At 42.2% G+C, this 25,639-nt stretch overlaps 1 protein-coding gene across 1 annotated transcript in view; it reads left to right on the forward strand.

The window, feature by feature from the left end:
- Positions 1-23,563, forward strand: part of LOC138666502 (zinc finger protein 721-like) — a 513,630-nt gene extending 490,067 nt beyond the window's left edge. The window contains exons 9-15 of the mRNA XM_069754718.1: positions 8,393-8,493; positions 9,549-9,627; positions 9,757-9,930; positions 10,012-10,135; positions 10,219-10,316; positions 10,504-10,600; positions 22,163-23,563. Of these exons, the coding sequence (XP_069610819.1) occupies positions 8,393-8,493; positions 9,549-9,627; positions 9,757-9,930; positions 10,012-10,135; positions 10,219-10,316; positions 10,504-10,600; positions 22,163-23,439 (1,950 nt within the window). The 3' untranslated portion in view covers positions 23,440-23,563. The remainder of the gene's footprint in view (positions 1-8,392; positions 8,494-9,548; positions 9,628-9,756; positions 9,931-10,011; positions 10,136-10,218; positions 10,317-10,503; positions 10,601-22,162) is intronic.
- The last annotated feature ends 2,076 nt before the right edge of the window (positions 23,564-25,639 follow it).

The raw sequence follows: 25,639 nt of genomic DNA on the forward strand, positions 1-25,639 counted from the left end.
TTACTCTGATTTGCTCTCTGTCGTCCTTTTCTGTAATGGCATTTGTGGATTCAGGCGCTGCCCTGAATTTGATGGACTTGGAGTTTGCCAGGTGCTGTGGTTTTTTCTTGGAGCCCTTGCAGTATCCTATTCCATTGAGAGGAATTGATGCTATGCCTTTGGCCAAGAATAAGCCTCAGTACTGGACTCAATTGACCATGTGCATGGCTCCTGCACATCAGGAGGATATTCGCTTTTTGGTTTTGCATAATCTGCATGATGTGGTCGTTTTGGGGTTGCCATGGCTACAGGTCCATAATCCAGTGTTGGATTGGAAATCTATGTCTGTGTCCAGCTGGGGATGTCAGGGGGTACATGGTGATGTTCCATTGCTGTCAATTTCGCCTTCCACTCCTTCTGAAGTCCCTGAGTTTTTATCAGATTACCGGGATGTATTTGAAGAGCCCAAATCCGGTGCCCTACCTCCTCATAGGGATTGCGACTGTGCCATTAATTTGATTCCTGGTAGTAAGTTTCCTAAGGGCCGTCTGTTTAATTTATCTGTGCCAGAGCACGCCGCTATGCGGAGTTATATAAAGGAATCCTTGGAGAAGGGTCATATTCGTCCGTCGTCGTCACCATTGGGAGCAGGGTTCTTTTTTGTGGCCAAGAAGGATGGTTCTTTGAGACCTTGTATTGATTACCGCCTTCTTAATAAGATCACAGTCAAATTTCAGTATCCTTTGCCGCTGCTGTCTGATTTATTTGCTCGGATTAAGGGGGCTAGTTGGTTCACCAAGATAGATCTGCGTGGTGCGTATAATCTTGTGCGAATTAAACAGGGTGATGAATGGAAAACGGCATTTAATACGCCCGAGGGCCATTTTGAGTACCTGGTTATGCCATTCGGGCTTTCTAATGCTCCATCTGTGTTTCAGTCCTTTATGCATGACATCTTCCAAGAGTACCTGGATAGATTCATGATTGTATATTTGGATGACATTTTGGTCTTTTCGGATGATTGGGAGTCTCATGTGAAGCAGGTCAGAATGGTGTTTTAGGTCCTTCGTGCGAATTCCTTGTTTGTGAAGGGGTCAATGTGTCTCTTTGGAGTTCAGAAGGTTTAATTTTTGGGTTTCATTTTTTCCCCTTCTACTATCGAGATGGACCCTGTTAAAGTTCAGGCCATTTACGATTGGACTCAGCCGACATCTGTGAAGAGCTTGCAGAAGTTTCTGGGCTTTGCTAATTTTTATCGTCACTTCATCGCTAATTTTTCCAGTATTGCTAAACCGTTGACTGATTTGACCAAGAAAGGTGCTGATGTGGTCAATTGGTCCTCTGCGGCTGTAGAGGCTTTTCAGGAGTTGAAGCGATGTTTTGCTTCTGCCCCTGTGTTGTGCCAGCCAGATGTTTCGCTCCCTTTTCAGGTTGAGGTTGATGCTTCTGAAATTGGAGCAGGGGCTGTGTTGTCGCAAAGAAGTTCTGATGGCTCGGTGATGAAACCCTGTGCCTTCTTTTCTAGAAAATTTTCACCTGCTGAGTGCAATTATGATGTGGGCAATCGGGAGTTGTTGGCCATGAAGTGGGCATTCGAGGAGTGGCGACATTGGCTTGAAGGAGCTAAACATTGTGTGGTGGTCTTGACTGATCACAAAAATTTAACTTATCTCGAGTCTGCCAAACGGTTGAATCCTAGACAGGCTCGATGGTCGCTCTTTTTCTCCCGTTTTGATTTTGTGGTTTCATACCTTCCGGGATCTAAGAATGTGAAGGCTGACGCCCTGTCAAGGAGTTTTGTGCCTGACTCTCCGGGTGTTCCGGAGCCGGTGGGTATTCTTAAAGAAGGGGTAATTTTGTCTGCCATTTCCCCTGATTTGCGGCGTGTGCTGCAAAAGTTTCAGGCTGATAGACCTGACCGTTGTCCTACGGAGAAACTGTTTGTCCCTGATAGATGGACTAGTAGAGTTATCTCTGAGATTCATTGTTCAGTGTTGGCTGGTCATCCTGGAATCTTTGGTACCAGAGATTTGGTGGCTAGATCCTTTTGGTGGCCTTCTTTGTCACGGGATGTGCGTTCTTTTGTGCAGTCCTGTGGGACTTGTGCTCGGGCTAAGCCCTGCTGTTCTCGTGCCAGTGGTTTGCTTATGCCCTTGCCGATCCCGAAGAGGCCCTGGACGCATATTTCCATGGATTTTATTTCTGATCTCCCTGTTTCTCAAAGAATGTCAGTCATTTGGGTGGTTTGTGATCGCTTCTCTAAGATGGTCCATTTGGTACCCTTACCTAAATTGCCTTCCTCCTCTGATTTGGTGCCATTGTTTTTCCAGCATGTGGTTCGTTTGCATGGCATTCCAGAGAACATCGTCTCGGACAGAGGTTCCCAGTTTGTTTCGAGGTTTTGGCGGTCCTTTTGCGCTAAGATGGGCATTGATTTGTCTTTTTCTTCGGCTTTCCATCCTCAGACTAATGGCCAAACCGAACGAACTAATCAGACTTTGGAGACATATCTGAGATGCTTTGTTTCTGCTGATCAGGATGATTGGGTGTCCTTCTTATCTTTGGCTGAGTTCGCCCTTAATAATCGGGCCAGCTCGGCTACTTTAGTTTCTCCTTTTTTCTGTAATTCTGGTTTCCATCCACGTTTCTCTTCAGGGCAGGTTGAGCCTTCGGACTGTCCTGGTGTGGATGCGGTGGTGGACAGGTTGCAGCAGATTTGGACTCATGTGGTGGACAATTTGACATTGTCCCAGGAGAAGGCTCAACGTTTCGCTAACCGCCGGCGTTGTGTTGGTCCCCGACTTCGTGTTGGGGATTTGGTTTGGTTGTCATCTCGTCACGTTCCTATGAAGGTTTCCTCTCCTAAGCTTAAGCCTCGTTTCATTGGGCCATATAAGATGTTCACTGTTTTCTTGTCCAGCTGGTTATCATGATTTTGTCTTGCTAGCTGGAAGCTCTGGGATGCAGAGTGGCCCCTTCCGCACCGTGAGTCGGTGCGGAGGTCTTTTGCACACTCTGCGTGGTCTTTTGTAGGTTTTTGTGCTGATCGCAAAGTTACCTTTCCTATCCTCTGTCTATTTAGTAAGTCTGGCCTCCCTTTGCTGAAACCTGTTTCATTTCTGCGTTTGTGTCTTTCATCTTTACTCACAGTCTATATATGTGGGGGGCTTCCTTTACCTTTGGGGAATTTCTCTGAGGCAAGGTAGGCTTTATTTTCCTTCTCTAGGGCTAGATAGCCCTTAGGCTGTGACGAGGCGCCTAGGTCTGGTCAGGAGCGCTCCACGGCTATTTCTAGTGTGTGTGATAGGATTAGGGCTTGCGGTCAGCAGAGTCCCCACATCCCAGAGTTCGTCCTGTATGTGGTTTAACTATCAGGTCATTCCGGGTGCTCCTAACCACCAGGTCATAACACCTCTCGGTTTATACATGAGTCATGGTCAGCAGGGGGGGTTGGCGGGTGAGGGGGAGCGACGACTGTCACATTCTCACCTGCTCCCGATGCAGTCCCTGGCAGCTTCTCCCAGACAGATGGTCTGGTCCTCTGTTCAGCGGTCACGTGGTACCACTCATTAAAATAATGAATATGTACTCCACTCCTATAGGGGTGGAGCCGCATATTCATTACTGTAATGAGCGGTACCAGTGACCACTGAACAGAGAAAGCGCTGCGGGCGCCGGAGACATCTGTCTTGAAAAAGCTGCCAGGGACCGCGCCGGGAGCAGGTGAGTATTTCATATTCACCTTTCCCCGTTCCACCGCCGGCCCATCTTCCATGTCCTCTGCAGTGACTGTTCAGGTCAGAGGGCGCGATGACGTATTAGTGTGCATGCCGCCCTCTGCCTGAACAGTTACTGCGGAGAGACGGGACGCTGAGGAGCAGCAACGAGAGGTGATTATGTCTTTTTTTTTTTTATTGCAGCAGCAGCAGCATTATATGGGGCACATTGCTATATGGAGCGTCTATGGGGCCATAATGAACTGTATGGGGCATTATATGTGGCACATTGTTATATGGAGCATATTATGGGGCCATAATGAACTGTATGGGGCATTATATGTGGCACATTGTTATATGGAGCATCTTATGGGGCTATAATGAACTGTATGGAGCATTATATGGGGCACATTGTTATATGGAGCATCTTATGGGGCCATAATGAACTGTATGGAGCATTATATGGGGCACATTGTTATATGGAGCATCTTATGGGGCCATAATGAACTGTATGGAGCATTATATGTGACACATTGTTATAAGAGCATCTTATGGGGCCATAATGAACTGTATGGAGCATTATATGGGGCACATTGTTATATGGAGCATCTTATGAGGCCATAATGAACTGTATGGGGCATTATATGGGGCACATTGTTATATGGAGCATCTTATGGGGCCATAATGAACTGTATGGGGCATTATATGTGGCACATTGTTATATGGAGCATCTTATGGGGCCATAATGAACTGTATGGAGCATTATATGGGGCACATTGTTATGTGGAGCATCTTATGAGGCCATAGTGAACTGTATGGGGCATTATATGGGGCACATTGTTATATGGAGCATCTTATGGGGCCATAATGAACTGTATGGGGCATTATATGTGGCACATTGTTATATGGAGCATCTTATGGGGCTATAATGAACTGTATGGAGCATTATATGGGGCACATTGTTATATGGAGCATCTTATGGGGCCATAATGAACTGTATGGAGCATTATATGGGGCACATTGTTATATGGAGCATCTTATGGGGCCATAATGAACTGTATGGAGCATTATATGTGACACATTGTTATAAGAGCATCTTATGGGGCCATAATGAACTGTATGGAGCATTATATGGGGCACATTGTTATATGGAGCATCTTATGAGGCCATAATGAACTGTATGGGGCATTATATGGGGCACATTGTTATATGGAGCATCTTATGGGGCCATAATGAACTGTATGGGGCATTATATGTGGCACATTGTTATATGGAGCATCTTATGGGGCCATAATGAACTGTATGGAGCATTATATTGGGGCACATTGTTATGTGGAGCATCTTATGAGGCCATAATGAACTGTACGGGGCATTATATGGGGCACATTGTTATATGGAGCATCTTATGGGGCCATAATGAACTGTATGGGGCATTATATGTGGCACATTGTTATATGGAGCATCTTATGGGGCCATAATGAACTGTATGGGGCATTATATGTGGCACATTGTTATATGGAGCATCTTATGGGGCTATAATGAACTGTATGGAGCATTATATGGGGCACATTGTTATATGGAGCATCTTATGGGGCCATAATGAACTGTATGGAGCATTATATGGGGCACATTGTTATATGGAGCATCTTATGGGGCCATAATGAACTGTATGGAGCATTATATGTGACACATTGTTATAAGAGCATCTTATGGGGCCATAATGAACTGTATGGAGCATTATATGGGGCACATTGTTATATGGAGCATCTTATGAGGCCATAATGAACTGTATGGGGCATTATATGGGGCACATTGTTATATGGAGCATCTTATGGGGCCATAATGAACTGTATGGGGCATTATATGTGGCACATTGTTATATGGAGCATCTAATGGGGCCATAATGAACTGTATGGAGCATTATATGGGGCACATTGTTATGTGGAGCATCTTTTTTTTTTATTATTATTATTATACATTTTTATAGCGCCATTTATTCCATGGCGCTTTACATGTGAATACGGGGCAAATATAGACAAATACATTAAACATGAGCAGATAACAAGGCACACGAGTACATAAGGAGGGAGGACCCTGCCCGCAAGGGCTCACAGTCTGCAGGGGGTGGGGGAGGATACACTAGGAGAGGGAAGAGCTGGCTGTGCGGCTGTTCAGTAGGTTGAGGATCACTGCAGGCTGTAGGCTTGTCGGAAGAGATGAGTCTTCAGGTTCTTTTTGAAGGTTTCTATTGTAGGCGCGAGTCTGATGTGTTGGGGTAGAGAGTTCCAGAGTATGGGGGAAGCACGGGAGAAGTCTTGGATGCGGTTATGGGAAGAAGAGATGAGAGGGGAGTAGAGAAGGAGGTCTTGAGAGGATCAGAGGTTGCGTGTAGGTAGGTACCGGGAGACCATGTCACAGATGTATGGAGGAGACAGGTTGTGGATGGCTTTGTATGTCAGTGTGAGGGTTTTGAACTGGAGTCTCTGGGCGATAGGAAGCCAGTGAAGGGCTTGACACAGGGGAGAGGCTGGGGAATAGCAGGGGGACAGGTGGATTAGCCGGGCAGCAGAGTGTAGGATGGATTGGAGTGGTGCCAGAGTGCTAGAGGGAAGTCCAGAGAGTAGGAGGTTGCAATAGTCGAGGCGGGAGATGATAAGGGCATGCACTAGCGTTTTTGCAGTGTTGCGGTCAAGGAAAGCACGGATCCGGGAAATATTTTTGAGTTTGAGACGGCAGGAGGAGGCAATGGCTTGGATATGTGGCTTGAAGGAGAGGGCAGAGTCGAGGATCACCCCGAGGCATCGGGCGTGAGGGACTGGGGATAGGGAGCAGCCATTGACATTGATGGATAGGTCTGGTATCTTATGGGGCCATAATGAACTGTATGGGCATTATATGGGGCACATTGTTATATGGAGCATCTTATGGTGCCATAATCAACTGTATGGGGCATTATATGGGGCACATTGTTATATGGAGCATCTTATGGGGCCATAATGAACTGTATGAGGCATTATATGTGGCGCATTCTTATATGGAGCATCTTATGGGGCCATAATGAACTGTATGGAGCATTATATGGGGCACATTGTTATATGGAGCATCTTATGGGGCCATAATGAACTGTATGGGGCATTATATGGGGCACATTGTTATATGGAGTATCTTATGGGGCCATAATGAACTGTATGGGGCATTATATGGGGCACATTTTTATATGGAGCATCTTATGGGGCCATAATGAACTGAATATGGGGCATTATATGTGGCACATTGTTATATGGAGCATTGTTGTGAATTCTGCTTTTGGGCTCCCTCCGGTGGTAGGTGGTAATGCAGTTGTCCCTGGGCTGCAGTCCTGGTCAGGTGTATCTGCTGATTGCAATTCTGACTGGGGTATTTAGGTTTGCAGGATTCATTAGTCCTTGCCAGTTGTCAATGGTTCTTGGGAGGTGTTGGACCTCTGGTTTCTCCTGCTTAGCTGCCATTTCAGCAAAGATAAGTGTCTGTTTTTTTTCTTTGGCACACATGCTGTGTGCTGGATTTTTGATTGTATTTCTGCTCTGTGTGTAGGATTCTCTGGAGTTGCAGATATACGTTCCACGTCTTTAGTTAGATGGAGGAATTTTTTGTATAATCTGCTGTGGATATTTTTGGAAGGGTTTTTTACTGACCGCACAGTATTCTGTCCTATCCTTTCCTATTTTAGTCCAAGACTGCAGCCCAGGGACAACTGCATTACCACTTACAACCACCGGAGGGAGCCCAAAAGCAGAATTCACAACAGACATGCTCAGTAAGGGGATCTCTTGACTTAGACTCCAGAGCGTCCGGTCGCTGCTGCCTATCGCTGGTTACCATAGACTTGGCTGGAGAGCCAGCAGTAACCAGATGAACAGCACAAGCCTGAGCAAGATGCTGGGACCAACGTCTATACTCAGCAGCACCCGCAGTGGCAGAACCTGAATGGGAGACTGCAGAGGCAGAAAAGGCTTGTGAGCTACCCCATGTGGTGGGAGAATCTCGATGCCTAACACATCCAACCTTTTAACAAGAAAAAACCCACTGTGACTGGACAGGTGGATGTCTGAATATGAGGCTTAGCCAGACTCAGGAAGAGGTTAAATAAATGACATTTCATCATTTTAGCTCCTGGTATGGAGTTGATAGCACAATCATATACCGCCATATAGTAGACGTTCGGTAACTGGTGATAATTCCCTCATGTGTGGGATCTATTTGTCTCCAGAGAAATCACACGTTACATTCCACACATAACACTGTGCAGAAAAGGCGGCGCGGGGTAATTGTGCCAGTAGTGAGGGGAAATAATGGCGGGAATCTCACTGACTGAGGAGAAGTCTCCATGTAGTGTCTGCACTGCGGATATCATTTACTGAGGCCCCTGATCATGTGACCCCTGACTCCTCCCCTCCTGTGACCTCATCACAGGTCCTGTGCGCACAGAGCAGCCATATATGTGGGGTTGAGCCTAGACTGTATGGATATGGACTCCTTCCGGGTTCCCTGACTGCAGCCCATACAGTCTAGCCAGCTGACTTCCTAACATGATAGACTGTATGGGCTCCTAGACGGCTCAGACAAATGTGTAATGACGGCTTCTCTTCCTTCCTTTGCTAAGTCAGAACACGCCCCTGGAAATGACGTCACACCTGGAAGGAGCCCATACAGTCTAGCATTTACCGTGGAGGTATCCGAGGTCGGTGCTGGAGGCTCCATTATTCTCTATGTGGAGTGCGGCTTTGCGGGTGGAGGCTCCACACCAGAACTGTAGCAGGTAAAGACCCCAATATCCACAGGTGTCCCTTCTACTTGGGGGAAAAACTATCACCTCTAATAATCCTCGGACAGTTCTGACAAACACGGAAAAGTGCCCCTTTATGGAGGTGAAAGAAAGTCTAGTCTAATAGGACGGTGCCCCATTCTTCGCCCCACACACAGTATAATATTCCCCTAGTATCGATATCCTCCCCACATTATGATAATACAAGATGCCACACAATCTGCTACCACCAATACCACTAGATAACACATTCTCACTTATCCCCATTGTTGATACCATACAGTGCATTTTTTTTTTGTTCCCCCACACTATATAATATTTCCACAGTATCTCCATCCCCCAATTTTTTTTCTTTTGGTGTTTTTCATGTAATATATGGAATCCTACAAGAAAATGCTAAAAAAATAATATCCAGAGACAAAAAACCCTGTACATGTAGATATTGGCATCAAATATCTCCTGTCTTGGTTCTTACAAAAAAATCTCTTATAAAAGCCTCAAACTTCTGTGTGTGAATCAGAGCTGAGATCTAACGTGATAGAAGATTACAGTGCGGGGAAGACGGGAAACCTGCATATAGACGGCCGGTGTCAGTGACGGACTCTGGACAAATATGTTTCTAGAGCCGTAGTAGAAGATGAAGATGTCGTCCTCATCATGAAGTAGTTATTTCTCCTGTCACGTGTAATGATTATCTCCTGCAGTATTGCTAATGCCGATTCCAGTGTCGGTAAATGAGACGAGAATTAGCGTTATGGAAGATGAGTCTATTAGAAACGTTTTCAGCTGCCGACTCCGAGGAAGAAACTGCTTGTTGTCTGTGGCCTAAAATATATAGGTTTTATTAGTAGATGTAAAGAAGAAGACTAAATACTGTAAAATAATAAATCTCATATGTTTCCCTTATTATCTCCAGTAATTGTATTATTACACAGGATTTTTATGATGTCACATCGGCTCATCTTCTTCTCATTCAGGTCTCTACAATATCGGATCCTCTCAGTGAAGATCTTGTATATTAAAATAATTTTTCTGAATTACCGTTCAAGGATGGATATGGACAGAGACAAGATGGCGGAGAGGATATTACACCTTACCCTAGAGATCCTCTTCCGTCTTACTGGAGAGGTGAGAGATTCTGATGACGTCACATTACATCATTCTTGTCTATGGGAATAACAGATGGACAGAACTGGAGAGGTGAGGACTCTGGAAATGTCTGTAGTGAGATTTATTAATGTGTCTCTCCATAACCAGGATTACACAGTAGTGAAGAAGATTTCTAGTGAGCGCTCTCAGGACCCTGTGTCTGAGGGATGGCGTGGAACCCTGAGCTTAATCACTCCATCTACCTCCCTGATACATGAGGACATCAATGACCAGAAGATCCTAAAACTAATCTACAAGATGATTGAGCTGCTGACTGGAGAGGTGACACTGCTGGGAATGCTGGGACATTATACAGTAACACTATGAAGGGATCGGGGATGACGGTATCATTGTATGTGTCAGGTTCCTTTAAGGTGTCAGGATGTCGCTGTCTATTTCTCCATGGATGAGTGGGAGTTTTTAGAAGGACACAGAAATCTGTACAAGGACGTCATGATGGAGGATCCCCAGCCTCTCACATCACCAGGTAATAGACAGGACTAAATACACATGGCCTATAATTATCTGTATGTAAAGAATAAATTCAGTCCCTGTATGTGTTTCCTCCAGTTTTACCCAGTAAGATGACAACACCAGAGAGATGTCCCCGTCCTCTTCTTCCACAGGACTGTAAACAAGAAGATCCCAATGTTCCTCAGGATCATCAGGTAGATGGAGAGACGGTGTCATGAGATCTTCCCTATGATGTGTAGACGGCTGTGAAGGTCTTGTGCTCAGTCTTGTTTTATCCACCAGTATTATATGTTTTATATTTGTGTAATGAGAACGGTGGAGATGGCGGATTAGAGCTGATCGTTGATGTGACTTCTCCTTCTGTGACTTTTACAATATTAGTTTCAGGGTGAAGATCTGACCCATATTAATACTACAGAGACATATGTGAGGGGTGATGAGTGGTGTAAAGAGGAGATTGCTACATATGACTACCCAGGTGAGTAGTAACCACTAAATGCAGAGAAGTCACAGATTCTTCTCAGTCATCGGCTGTGGCTGCTTTATTGGTGATGTATTCCGGTCGTATCACAATCATGTGATCACCATTTGGCCTCAAGACCATAACATTCTCCTTCTCCCAAAACTATTCTAATGACTTTGGTCATTGAAAGCCCTTTTCTATAGAACTTACCACCTGGAGGATCCACCTACCCTTGTGATTAGAAGTTGCTGGCCATTACCTGCCCAGATCTGTAAACTACAAAGTCGAACGACAGTGTACATAGAATGTAGTTAGAAAATCACTTGAAGAAAAGTATTATGATGGGCCTATAAGAGAAATCAGAGGGTAATGATGCTGTTGGCTTCCTAGATCCCTGATATCTTATTGGATGAATCTACCTTCTCTCCCTTCTGTGCTGCTGAATGTGATCATATGGTCCCTACGAGACCAGATCCAGTCTTTGTGGCCAAACTTCACTTTTATAATCGACAACATTAAATGTGCAGTGAGGCCAAGTGTGAATTTCTGTATAATAACAGCAGTGTTTTACTTTATCCTGACTTTTCAATTTCTTTTTAAACTGACTAACTTCAAGGAGGATTGTGAGAAAGCTACAGGAAAACCATTACACCTGTGCCATTATATATCTCTAAGCTGTGTGTGGCTGATGGCTGTAATATACATTAATTCACGCCTGCAGGAGATGTGTTGGCTCGAGCCCTGGTTTCATGGCTTCACTCCACGTCATAAATTACATTGTTTTTTATCCTAAGGAATTCAGATTACTGCACAATCTCTCCTGAAATCGGGAGCAATATTATTTTCTCTAATATTCCGTTGAGGACTCATAGTAGCTCCAATGGTTTATAAATGAATGCAATTCCGGTTTATTGTTGGAGTTCTCCCCTTTTACATGTGGTTTTTGGGGCTGTATCATAGAATAAAAAAAAATGTTTTTTTTTTTTTGGTTTTTTTTTACTTGTTCATTCTGTATATCTGCACAGCTGTAAAGCTGATCTCCGGGGTGCAGACCAGCAAGAAAGCTCCCCTTCCAGCGGTGCTGTCACTGGTGAGTGGCAGCAGAAAGAAGCAGGGAGCTGTGGTGGAACTGGGCGCCGGGATGAAGCAAGCAACAGCTGAGAACAAAGAGATGACTCATCCTTTACAGGTGCCCGGCAAGCTGCAGCTGCCCAGCCAAGCACGGAGGAGCAGCCTATACCACAGGGCACAGGAGTTTGTGCCGAAGACACTGACAGCTGCCGGGACCCGGAGTGAGACCGCGACTCTGACCGCTGAACAGGGGTCACAGAAAGGAATGCCGCTCTATGCAGAGAAAGAGGGAGCTGGATCGCCCCAGGGGAGTTTCACACTGGAATTACAAGAGGGAGCGCTGCTGCATATGGAAAGGAGTGACAGGTTGCTGAACCAAGGGAACCTGGATAAAGAAGAATGCGCTACTACTACAGGAGTGGATTATAAAACACACGGACTTAAGAATGGAGAGGATCAAGGGACTTCTGCGTGGGTAAGCAATGTGCTGCACTACCCCATTTTAAATGAACAGTCATCTCCTTACAACAGCACTGCAGGGGGCTTAGCTGGGTTTACCAGCATTAAGGGGAAACATGACACTACTGAAGTACAATTACAGCACAGCCCTACTGTTGTAAGCCCCCCCTGCCATAACATCTTAGAGCTGCAGAGAGAGAATCCCAATGAAACACCACTAGAAGAAATACCTAGGAGTCAAAAAATTATAATGGATGATCTTGGGTTTAATTCTGAGTTTTATGAGTCCCTAATTACTTACTTTAATAGAAACAGAGCTACAGGAAGAAAGTAGGAGGGGGAAGGGGAAGAAGTAGAAGATGTAATGACTAATATATCTAACAGCTGTAATGGATCCTTAGAGGGATCAGAGCGTTCAATATCAAACGAGTCATCTGTGAATAGTGAAGGTTTTAATTTCTCTGACTATGAAACGGATAATTATTCCGGATATTCTACATCAAGTGAGGCTCCCTGTGAGTCATCTAAAGTGCCTAAAAAGCGCAGCTTTAAAAACTCTTCCCCTGCTTTATTAACATTGGAAGGGATCCCAGCATCTGATGACTATCCAACTGAGGGTTTTATGGTGTATCTCCTCAAATCATTTTTGACCACTATGAATATTTGTGGTAAAGATGTCATCCCTGATCCTAAACAATCATTTAATTCAAAGGCTTCCCAAGCTTTTATAAAAAAGCTTTTCCAAGAGATAATAAAATCTGTAAACTCTGTCACTGAGTCAATCCCCCCTACCATAGCTACTGGAACTTCACTTGCTCAAGAATCATTTGCATATAAAAACAAACTTGAAAAAAATGAACAAAACTTATCTCAAGCAATCTCTAAGCCTTCAGAATTATTGGAGGGGATTCAGAAAAAAATGGATCTTCTAAAGGCCAATTTAAACAACTTTGAGGATTTTAGAAGGAAGAATAACGTTAAGATCAGGGGTATACCAGATTCAATTCAGGCTTCCCAGTTGGAGAGTTATGTATCATCAATGATCTCTAACGTATTTCCTAACTCTACCGAAGGCCCTCTGATAGAAAAGGTTGTCAGAATACGCAGACCACCCACGCTTCCCAGGGATTTGTCATGTGACGTCATTGTTACTTTTTACCCAAATTGGGTCAGGAACGCGCTCTTGGGTATCTCAAAAAATCCAAGATTTCTCTCTTCCCCTTACAAGCTACTGGTTTTTTTATAAGGATTTGTCTAAAGTCACTCTCCAAAACAGGAGAGTTTTTTCCCATACCACAAGAGAACTACTGCGTGCAGGCCTCTCTTACTCCTGGACAAGATCATCAACCCTCCGGGTGAGACTTCCGTCAGGTTTATTTCATGTTGCCTCTCCGGACGAGGGTTTTGAATTTTTAAAACGCATTGGAATCAACTCCTCTGAAGCCACATCCAGTTCCCTACCAACAACTTGAAGGGTAACTGTTCTGGTTGAACAATCTACAAAGATCTGTTATTTGACTAGCTGTAACAACTTAATTCCACTTTAAAAGTTTTTTTTTTAATTCTTTTCGTTACTTGTTTGTTTCTTGGATCAAAACCGAACTTTCCTCCACTAGGTCTTAGGGGTGTCATGTGCACTCTGGGACTTGGGCAGGCATTATATCACACATTATGCGACCTTTAATCTACTTTTATCTCACAGGCTATAAAAAACGTGTATACTAATATTACTGAGCGTCATATAATATTGACTTTTCAGCGACTTTATCTGATATTCCACTTATTGTGTTTATAAGTAGGCATCATATTCATACAGTATATCTCTATACTTAGGCTACTTTGAATCCGACATGTATATTGTTGTTTTCTCTTTTAGGCCCAGCTATTAAGCAACATTTTTCTTTACTGTAAATGCTTATTATTATTCTACTTCATCGCACAGGCTACTTTAATTCTGACTTGTATACTTTTGTCTATTCTCTTGGGCCTAGTTATTAAGCAACATTTTTCTTTACTGCTAATGCTTATTTCTACTATACTGCATCGCTAGACTAATTTAATTTTCGTCCCTTTGTTAGTGACATATATATGTAGTATATTTAAGCTACCATTTTATGGTCTGTTTTCTAATGCCTGATATTTCATTCCCCATTTCACTTGGGGATTCTTTTCCTTTTCCCTACCCTATGTTTATTTCCTTCCCCTTTCTCTTATTTCTACCTGTTTAAAATTGAAAATACCAATAAAAACGTTTGAAAACTTGTTCATTCTGTATGATAGTTTGATTGAGGCAGATCAATCCCACCACAATTATGTGAGTCTGTAACTCCCTCATAGTCTTAAAAAAAGCTCTCCATTGCCTTTTCCAAATGCCTAAGATCTAAATTTTAAGTGAACCTGTCAGCAGGATTGTGCACAGTAACCTGCACACAGTGTCAGGTCAGCGCCGTTATACTGATTACATTGATACTTGGTGATGACATCCGTCTTGTGGTTGTTGACTCGCCTTGAAAAAGACACTGAGAGTGTCGGAACGCGTGGGTCCTTTCTCTCCACTAGGTTACACTGCTGCTTGCAGGGACATGGGGCGACTTCTGAGGACTGCCTAGGGTGAAGTATTAGCTTGCCTTAGTTTATAACTCTACTTGACTGGTCTTTTATAGGACCCATGTATCTTCTGTGTTAGGGCTATTACCAGCCCAGTTTCTATTGTATAGGGTCTGGAGGCTGATACAGTATATGTATATATATATATATATATATATATATATATATATATACAGTTAGGTCCATATATATTTGGACAGAGACAACTTTTTTCTAATTTTGGTTATAGACATTACCACAATGAATTTTAAACAAAACAATTCAGATGCAGTTGAAGTTCCGACTTTCAGCTTTCATTTGAGGGTATCTACATTAAAATTATATGAAGGGTTTAGGAGTTTCAGCTCCTTAACATGTGCCACCCTGTTTTTAAAGGGACCAAAAGTAATTGGTCAGATTAAATAATTTTAAATAAAATGTTCATTTTTAGTACTTGGTTGAAAACCCTTTGTTGGCAATGACTGCCTGAAGTCTTGAGCCCATGGGCATCACCAGAAGCTGTGTTTCCCCATTTTTGATGCTCTGCCAGGCCTTCACTGTGGTGGCTTTCAGTTGCTGTTTGTTTGTGGGCCTTTCTGTCTAAAGTTTTAGTCTTTAACAAGTGAAATGCATGCTCAATTGGGTTGAGATCAGGTGCCTGACTTGGCCATTCAAGAATATTCCACTTCTTTGCTTTAATAAACTCCTGGGTTGCTTTGGCTTTATGTTTTAGGTCATTGTCCATCTGTAGTATGAAACGACGACCAATCAGTTTGGCTGCATTTGGCTGGATCTGAGCACACAGTATGTCTCTGAATACCTCAGAATTCATTTGGCTGCTTCTGTCCTGTGTCACATCATCAATAAACACTAGTGACCCAGTGCCACTGGCAGCCATGCATGCCCAAGCCTTCACACTGTCTCCGCCGTATTTTACAGATGATGTGGTATGCTTTGGATCATGAGCTGTACCTCGCCTTCGCCATACTTTTCTCTTTCCATCATTCTGGTAGAGGTTGATCTTGGTTTCATCTGTCCAAAGAATGTTCTTCCAGAACTGTGCTGGCTTTTTAAGATTTTTTTTAGCAAAGTCCAGTCTAGCCTTTTTATTCTTGATGCTTATGAGTGGCTTGCACCGTGCAGTGAACCCTCTGTATTTACTTTCATGCAGTCTTCTCTTTATGGTAGATTTGGATATTGATACGCCTACCTCCTGGAGAGTGTTGTTCACTTGGTTGGCTGCTGTGAAGGGGTTTCTCTTCACCATGGAGATTATTCTGCGATCATCCACCACTGTTGTCTTCCGTGGGCGCCCAGGTCTGTTTGCATTGATGAGTTCACAGTGCTTTCTTTCTTTCTTTCTTTCTTTCTCAGGATGTACCAAACTGTAGATTTTGCCACTCCTAATATTGTAGCAATTTCTCAGATGGGTTTTTTCTGTTTTCGCAGCTTAAGGATGGCTTGTTTCACCTGCATGGAGAGCTCCTTTGACCGCATGTTTACTAAACAGCAAAACCTTCCAAATGCAAGCACCACACCTCAAATCAACTCCAGGCCTTTTATCTGCTTAACTGAGAATGACATAACAAAGGGATCGCCCACACCTGTCCATGAAATAGCCTTGGAGTCAATTGTCCAATTACTTTTGGTCCCTTTAAAAACATGGTGGCACATGTTAAGGAGCTGAAACTCCTAAACCCTTCATCTAATTTTAATGTGGATACCCTCACATGAAAGCTGAAATTCTGTGCTTCAACTCCATCTGAATTGTTTTGTTTAAAATTCATTGTGGTAATGTCTATAACCAAAATTAGGAAAATGTTGTCTCTGTCCAAATATATATGGACCTAACTGTATATATATATATACCCCAGTAAAAATGTATGGAACTGCAGGTTGTAAAATAACATGAGCATTTAGGTTTTGTTGTGCCTAAAGCTATTATGGAGGGTATTATGATCGGCAGGACCTGTTTGTAACCCCTTGTATTAAACCTATAGTAACAGAATATCTGTGTAGCCAGTGGCTGAATTATATACATATTTATTGTGAATTTCATATTTTGCAAAATTGGATCTATTATGTATGCACCTTTTTGGATGTTTTAAATGTTTTTAAATTTGTTAGTGTTTTTCTGGTTTGGTAATAAAAACTTTTTTGTACTGCTTATATAGTGGTGATCCTGTATTTATGCATGCGCTTTTCTTTGCTTATTGGATATAGGTCTTTCATGCATTGAGGTGATCCCACGAATGCATATAATATTTTTAGAATAGCTGATGGTGCCCACTTTACATATTTGTTTATTAATCTTTATTTGTAGTTTTCAGTTAATGAGATTCTTGTGCTCTGGGGCAGGGCTGTATGCGGAGCTGCGGGTTGTGGCTATTGTGATGCGTAGAAAAAGAAATTACATCCAGGAAAATGGCACCGACGGCGTCTGTCCAGTAGCATCTATCTCTTACTTATAGGTACTACTGCGCAGATGCCGCCACCGCGACATTTTGCTGGCCGTAATTTTTTTCTAAGCCTCACAATAGCCACAATATTATAGGCATTAACAACAATAATATCAACACTATTATATGCATTATATAAAAATGGGGGGCAGGTCAGTGAGGGATCAGTGACCTGTCATAAGCCAATACAGATGCATATGTAATCAGAGCACCACATAAAGCCCCTTCCACAGACCCACCCACAGGCCGCCTACAGCCCCTCCCCAAAGCATGAGAATCTCATTAACTGAAAGCTACAAATACAGATTAAACAGCAACCACAAGACGGATTTCATCAACCAAGGTATCATTGTAATCAGTGTATTGACGCCGACCCGACAGTGTCTGTAGGTTACTGTGCACAATCCTGCTGACAGGTTCCCTTTAAGACATCTCTGCTCTGCACTATTATACACTGTTCTCTTTAAATGTGTAATATTTCTTCTTGAAACTCATCTGACAGGAAATATTGGACCTTACACTAGTTTAGATTGTGAAATCACCGAGACCCATACACTAATTACCCCAGAGAGGTTTCAGCACTAGCTACTCTTTATTTCTGACGAAGACTGTTGAGTTTGATCATTTCAGTAGGTGTGTTATTATCTACAGTTTTCGACTACAGTAGTGTCCAAAATAGTCTAATTTAACCTCTTCCTGCAGCCAGCTTTGTGTTCCTAATCAGGCACCATTTTTAAAATCTGACATGTGTCCCTTTATGTGGTGATAACTTTGGAATTATTCACAAAGCATAATAGAAATCATAGTAACATAGTAACATAGTTAGTAAGGCCGAAAAAAAGACATTTGTCCATCCAGTTCAGCCTATATTCCATCATAATAAATCCCCAGATCTACGTCCTTCTACAGAACCTAATAATTGTATGATACAATATTGTTCTGCTCCAGGAAGACATCCATGCCTCTCTTGAACTCCTCGACTGAGTTCGCCATCACCACCTCCTTAGGCAAGCAATTCCAGATTCTCACTGCCCTAACAGTAAAGAATCCTCTTCTATGTTGGTGGAAAAACCTTCTCTCCTCCAGACGCAAAGAATGCCCCCTTGTGCCCATCACCTTCCTTGGTATAAACAGATCCTCAGCGAGATATTTGTATTGTCCCCTTATATACTTATACATGGTTATTAGATCGCCCCTCAGTCGTCTTTTTTCTAGACTAAATAATCCTAATTTCGCTAAGCTATCTGGGTATTGTAGTTCTCCCATCCCCTTTATTAATTTTGTTGCCCTCCTTTGTACTCCCTCTAGTTCCATTATATCCTTCCTGAGCACCGGTGCCCAAAACTGGACACAGTACTCCATGTGCGGTCTAACTAGGGATTTGTACAGAGGCAGTATAATGCTCTCATCATGTGTATCCAGACCTCTTTTAATGCACCCCATGATCCTGTTTGCCTTGGCAGCTGCTGCCTGGCACTGGCTGCTCCAGGTAAGTTTATCATTAACTAGGATCCCCAAGTCCTTCTCCCTGTCAGATTTACCCAGTGGTTTCCTATTCAGTGTGTAATGGTGATATTGATTCCTTCTTCCCATGTGTATAACCTTACATTTATCATTGTTAAACCTCATCTGCCACCTTTCAGCCCAAGTTTCCAACTTATCCAGATCCATCTGTAGCAGAATACTATCTTCTCTTGTTTTAACTGCTTTACATAGTTTTGTATCATCTGCAAATATCGATATTTTACTGTGTAAACCTTCTACCAGATCATTAATGAATATGTTGAAGAGAACAGGTCCCAATACCGACCCCTGCGGTACCCCACTGGTCACAGCGACCCAGTTAGAGACTATACCATTTATAACCACCCTCTGCTTTCTATCACTAAGCCAGTTACTAACCCATTTACACACGTTTTCCCCCAGACCAAGCATTCTCATTTTGTGTACCAACCTCTTGTGCGGCACGGTATCAAACGCTTTGGAAAAATCGAGATATACCACGTCTAATGACTCACCGTGGTCCAGCCTATAGCTTACCTCTTCATAAAAACTGATTAGATTGGTTTGACAGGAGCGATTTCTCATAAACCCATGCTGATATGGAGTTAAACAGTTATTCTCATTGAGATAATCCAGAATAACATCCCTCAGAAACCCTTCAAATATTTTACCAACAATAGAGGTTAGACTTACTGGCCTATAATTTCCAGGTTCACTTTTAGAGCCCTTTTTGAATATTGGCACCACATTTGCTATGCGCCAGTCCTGCGGAACAGACCCTGTCGCTATAGAGTCCCTAAAAATAAGAAATAATGGTTTATCTATTACATTACTTAGTTCTCTTAGTACTCGTGGGTGTATGCCATCCGGACCCGGAGATTTATCTATTTTAATCTTATTTAGCCGGTTTCGCACCTCTTCTTGGGTTAGATTGGTGACCCTTAATATAGGGTTTTCATTGTTTCTTGGGATTTCACCTAGCATTTCATTTTCCACCGTGAATACCGTGGAGAAGAAGGTGTTTAATATGTTAGCTTTTTCCTCGTCATCTACAACCATTCTTTCCTCACTATTTTTTAAGGGGCCTACATTTTCAGTTTTTATTCTTTTACTATTGATATAGTTGAAGAACAGTTTGGGATTAGTTTTACTCTCCTTAGCAATGTGCTTCTCTGTTTCCTTTTTGGCAGCTTTAATTAGTTTTTTAGATAAAGTATTTTTCTCCCTATAGTTTTTAGAGCTTCAATGGTGCCATCCTGCTTTAGTAGTGCAAATGCTTTCTTTTTACTGTTAATTGCCTGTCTTACTTCTTTGTTTAGCCACATTGGGTTTTTCCTATTTCTAGTCCTTTTATTCCCACAAGGTATAAACCGCTTACACTGCCTATTTAGGATGTTCTTAAACATTTTCCATTTATTATCTGTATTCTTATTTCTGAGGATATTGTCCCAGTCTACCAGATTAAGGGCATCTCTAAGCTGGTCAAACTTTGCCTTCCTAAAGTTCAGTGTTTTTGTGACTCCTTGACAAGTCCCCCTAGTGAAAGACAGGTGAAACTGTACAATATTGTGGTCGCTATTTCCTAGATGCCCGACCACCTGCAGATTTGTTATTCTGTCAGGTCTATTAGATAGTATTAGGTCTAAAAGTGCTGCTCCTCTGGTTGGATTCTGCACCAATTGTGAAAGATAATTTTTCTTGGTTATTAGCAGAAACCTGTTGCCTTTATGGGTTTCACAGGTTTCTGTTTCCCAGTTAATATCCAGGTAGTTAAAGTCCCCCATAACCAGGACCTCATTATGGGTTGCAGCTTCATCTATCTGCTTTAGAAATAGACTTTCCATGGTTTCTGTTATATTTGGGGGTTTGTAACAGACCCCAATGAGAATTTTGTTACCATTTTTCCCTCCATGAATTTCGACCCATATGGACTCGACATCCTCATTCCCTTCGCTAATATCCTCCCTTAAAGTGGACTTTAGACAAGACTTTACATAGAGACAAACCCCTCCTCCTCTCCGATTTTTACGATCCTTTCTAAACAGACTGTAACCCTGTAAGTTAACTGCCCAGTCATAGCTTTCATCTAACCATGTCTCGGTTATTCCCACTATGTCAAAGTTACCTGTTGATATTTCTGCTTCTAGTAAATCGAATGGATCTTCCAAACTATTTTCCAACTTTGCACAATACCCTATATACGGTTGTGCACTACTGTCCGGGCACATGGCAGGGTTCAGAAGGGAAGGAGTGCCATTTAGCTATTTGAATGCAGATCTTACTGGAGTACTTTGCAGACACAATGTATTGGGAGCACTTTTCTTAGTCACCTGGTAGCTCAAAAGATGTCCACCATGAACATGCTTGGCAATATATTCTCTGCTTTCCATATCCCAAGGATTGCCTTGCTCATCGCCCTTTAACACCCTTACATGGAATCTGGACTTACACAGGGACCCCTAGGCTTGGACCATGGTGTTGCCTGCTATTCTGTGGTGTTAGATGGCAAGAAGAGTAATCAGGTATCTGGGTCAGAACTAGGACACGAGTAGTCAGTAAAGGGGCCACAGTCACAACAGGAAACAAATACACAAGCCACGAGCTGAGCACTAGAGGACTGAACCAGAGGAGAACAACGCTGGTTCAGGCAGATTCCGGAAATATGCTTTGAGCTTTAGTAGGGTGTGGTACTTTCTAATTGGCTGAAGTAGGGAGCAGATTACTCCAGCTGGACAACAGGACCAGAGCCCAGATGAGATTGGACACACCATATGCAGAAGCTCTAATATAGCTAAATGACAGCAAATCAGAACAGTTGAAATCCCCACAAAGTGATTCCATTTTATAAATAAATTTACTGTGGGTTATAATCTATAGGGAGAGTGAATATTTTAACTCCACAGTCATTTTCCGGAAATTATCACGCAGTGGATGTTGGAGAGTGAAAATTACACATTTGCCGTTTTGTTACCCAACACATAAGTGCTTGGATTGTGCTTCAGGGTACACACCGCTAATTAAGTGGATTCTTCTCACTATAGTATTGCTAAATACAGGGATCCTAAAGGTTGTTTGAGCACACTGCAAAACTCAGAAGTGAGAGTGGATTTTGCTGGATTGGTTTATAGAAAACTTTTTGCTTTTAACAGTCTTTGAGCCACTAATAGTGTTGAAACCTCTGTTTTTCCATTGACAGATGTTGATCTGAGTGAGGACTTGTTTTTTTGTGAGATGAGAATTGGTATTATTTTCACCTACATAACATTGATTACTTTCTTTTTATTCTGTATTTGGGAGACAGAATGAACAAGCAGTTGAACACCACGTACTACTGGTTCATCTAATAAGGTTTTCCATTAGACTGTGAACTGTCATTGTCTTGGTAAATAATTACAGTTTTTGTACATAGCTTGCCATTTTATGGACAGTTTAAGTGGAAATGTTCAAAAATATAAAACTCAAGGATATTTTATTAAAAATATATATTTTTTTATCTTAGCAGATGACTGTACCAGGAGATCAGAGGGACAGCTGACATCTTCCATTTTTAAATCTGATGATCTTGAGATCCTACAAGATACAACTGAAGTGAGTGCCATTACTCTAGATATAACATCATCTATTCACAGCAAAGATCTGTCAGCTGATCCTATGAAACAGGACCCATCTTCTGATTCATTACCGACTACTAAGGGAAATCAAAGGCACAAAAGAGGCATTAAAAAACAAACTGCTCCTAAAGCAAAGAAGTCATTTTCATGTTCAGAATGTGGGAAATATTTTACATGTAAATCACAGTTTGTTACTCACCAGCGAATTCACACAGGGGAGAAACCTTTTTCCTGTTCAGAATGTGGGAAATGTTTTAACCGGAAATGGGTTCTTGATAACCACCAGAAAACCCACACAGGGGAGAAGCCTTTTTCCTGTCCAGAATGTGGGAAATGTTTTAACCGGAAATGGTATTATGATAACCACTTGAGAATCCACACAGGGGAGAGGCCTTTTTCCTGTTCTGAATGTGGGAAATATTTTACATGTAAATCACAGTTTGTTACTCACCAGAGAATTCACACAGGGGAGAAACCTTTTTCCTGTTCAGAATGTGGGAAATGTTTTAACCGGAAATGGGTTCTTGATAACCACCAGAAAACCCACACAGGGGAGAAGCCTTTTTCCTGTTCAGAATGTGGGAAATGTTTTAACCGGAAATGGTTTCTTGATAGCCACTTGAGAACCCACACAGGGGAGAGGCCTTTTTCATGTTCAGAATGTGGGAAATGTTTTAAATTGAAAATAAATCTTGATCACCATAACAGAACCCACACAGGGGAGAAGCCTTTTTTCTGTTCTGAATGTGGGAAATATTTTACATGGAAATCGCATTTTGTTACTCACCAGAGAATTCACACAGGGGAGAAGGCTTTTTCCTGTTCAGAATGTGGGAAATGTTTTAACTGCAAAACGCATCTTGTTAGACATCAGAGAACCCACTCAGGGGAGAAGCCATTTTCCTGTTCAGAATGTGGGAAATGTTTTAACCGGAAAGCGCATCTTTTTAGACATCAGAGAACTCACACAGGGGAGAAGCCTTTTTCCTGTTCAGAATGTGGTAAATGTTTTAACCGGAAATCGCATCTTTTTAGACATCAGAGAACTCACACAGGGGAGAAGCCTTTTTCCTGTTCAGAATGTGGGAAATGTTTTAACCGGAAAGCGCATCTTGTTAAACATCAGAGCAGTCACACAGGGGAGAAACCTTTTTCATTTTCTTAATGTGGGAAATATTTTACTTGGAAATCAACTGTTAATAAACAAACAATCCACAGTGAGGAGATTGGAACAAAACAAAATCCTCTAAACTGCATGCTCGCAAACGCCAGAAGCCTGACAAACAAGATGGAAGAACTAGAAGCAGAAATATCTACAGGTAACTTTGACATAGTGGGAATAACCGAGACATGGTTAGATGAAAGCTATGACTGGGCAGTTAACTTACAGGGTTACAGTCTGTTTAGAAAGGATCGTAAAAATCGGAGAGGAGGAGGGGTTTGTCTCTATGTAAAGTCTTGTCTAAAGTCCACTTTAAGGGAGGATATTAGCGAAGGGAATGAGGATGTCGAGTCCATATGGGTTGAAATTCATGGAGGGAAAAATGGTAACAAAATTCTCATTGGGGTCTGTTACAAACCCCCAAATATAACAGAAAGCATGGAAAGTCTACTTATAAAGCAGATAGATGAAGCTGCAACCCATAATGAGGTCCTGGTTATGGGGGACTTTAACTACCCGGATATTAACTGGGAAACAGAAACCTGTGAAACCCATAAAGGCAACAGGTTTCTGCTAATAACCAAGAAAAATTATCTTTCACAATTGGTGCAGAATCCAACCAGAGGAGCAGCACTTTTAGACCTAATACTATCTAATAGACCTGACAGAATAACAAATCTGCAGGTGGTTGGGCATTTAGGAAATAGCGACCACAATATTGTGCAGTTTCACCTGTCTTTCACTAGGGGGACTTGTCAGGGAGTCACAAAAACATTGAACTTTAGGAAGGCAAAGTTTGAACAGCTTAGAGATGCCCTTAATCTGGTAGACTGGGACAATATCCTCAGAAATGAGAATACAGATAATAAATGGGAAATGTTTAAGAACATCCTAAATAGGCAGTGTAAGCGGTTTATACCTTGTGGGAATAAAAGGACTAGAAATAGGAAAAACCCAATGTGGCTAAACAAAGAAGTAAGACAGGCAATTAACAGTAAAAAGAAAGCATTTGCACTACTAAAGCAGGATGGCACCATTGAAGCTCTAAAAAACTATAGGGAGAAAAATACTTTATCTAAAAAACTAATTAAAGCTGCCAAAAAGGAAACAGAGAAGCACATTGCTAAGGAGAGTAAAACTAATCCCAAACTGTTCTTCAACTATATCAATAGTAAAAGAATAAAAACTGAAAATGTAGGCCCCTTAAAAAATAGTGAGGAAAGAATGGTTGTAGATGACGAGGAAAAAGCTAACATATTAAACACCTTCTTCTCCACGGTATTCACGGTGGAAAATGAAATGCTAGGTGAAATCCCAAGAAACAATGAAAACCCTATATTAAGGGTCACCAATCTAACCCAAGAAGAGGTGCGAAACCGGCTAAATAAGATTAAAATAGATAAATCTCCGGGTCCGGATGGCATACACCCACGAGTACTAAGAGAACTAAGTAATGTAATAGATAAACCATTATTTCTTATTTTTAGTGACTCTATAGCGACAGGGTCTGTTCCGCAGGACTGGCGCATAGCAAATGTGGTGCCAATATTCAAAAAGGGCTCTAAAAGTGAACCTGGAAATTATAGGCCAGTAAGTCTAACCTCTATTGTTGGTAAAATATTTGAAGGGTTTCTGAGGGATGTTATTCTGGATTATCTCAATGAGAATAACTGTTTAACTCTATATCAGCATGGGTTTATGAGAAATCGCTCCTGTCAAACCAATCTAATCAGTTTTTATGAAGAGGTAAGCTATAGACTGGACCACGGTGAGTCATTGGACGTGGTATATCTCGATTTTTCCAAAGCGTTTGATACCGTGCCGCACAAGAGGTTGGTACACAAAATGAGAATGCTTGGTCTGGGGGAAATTGTGTGTAAATGGGTTAGTAACTGGCTTAGTGATAGAAAGCAGAGGGTGGTTATAAATGGTATAGTCTCTAACTGGGTCGCTGTGATCAGTGGGGTACCGCAGGGGTCAGTATTGGGACCTGTTCTCTTCAACATATTCATTAATGATCTGGTAGAAGGTTTACACAGTAAAATATCGATATTTGCAGATGATACAAAACTATGTAAAGCAGTTAATACAAGAGAAGATAGTATTCTGCTACAGATGGATCTGGATAAGTTGGAAACTTGGGCTGAAAGGTGGCAGATGAGGTTTAACAATGATAAATGTAAGGTTATACACATGGGAAGAG

Source organism: Ranitomeya imitator, chromosome 2 (assembly GCF_032444005.1).
Source record: "Ranitomeya imitator isolate aRanImi1 chromosome 2, aRanImi1.pri, whole genome shotgun sequence".
Classification (NCBI taxonomy): domain Eukaryota; kingdom Metazoa; phylum Chordata; class Amphibia; order Anura; family Dendrobatidae; genus Ranitomeya; species Ranitomeya imitator.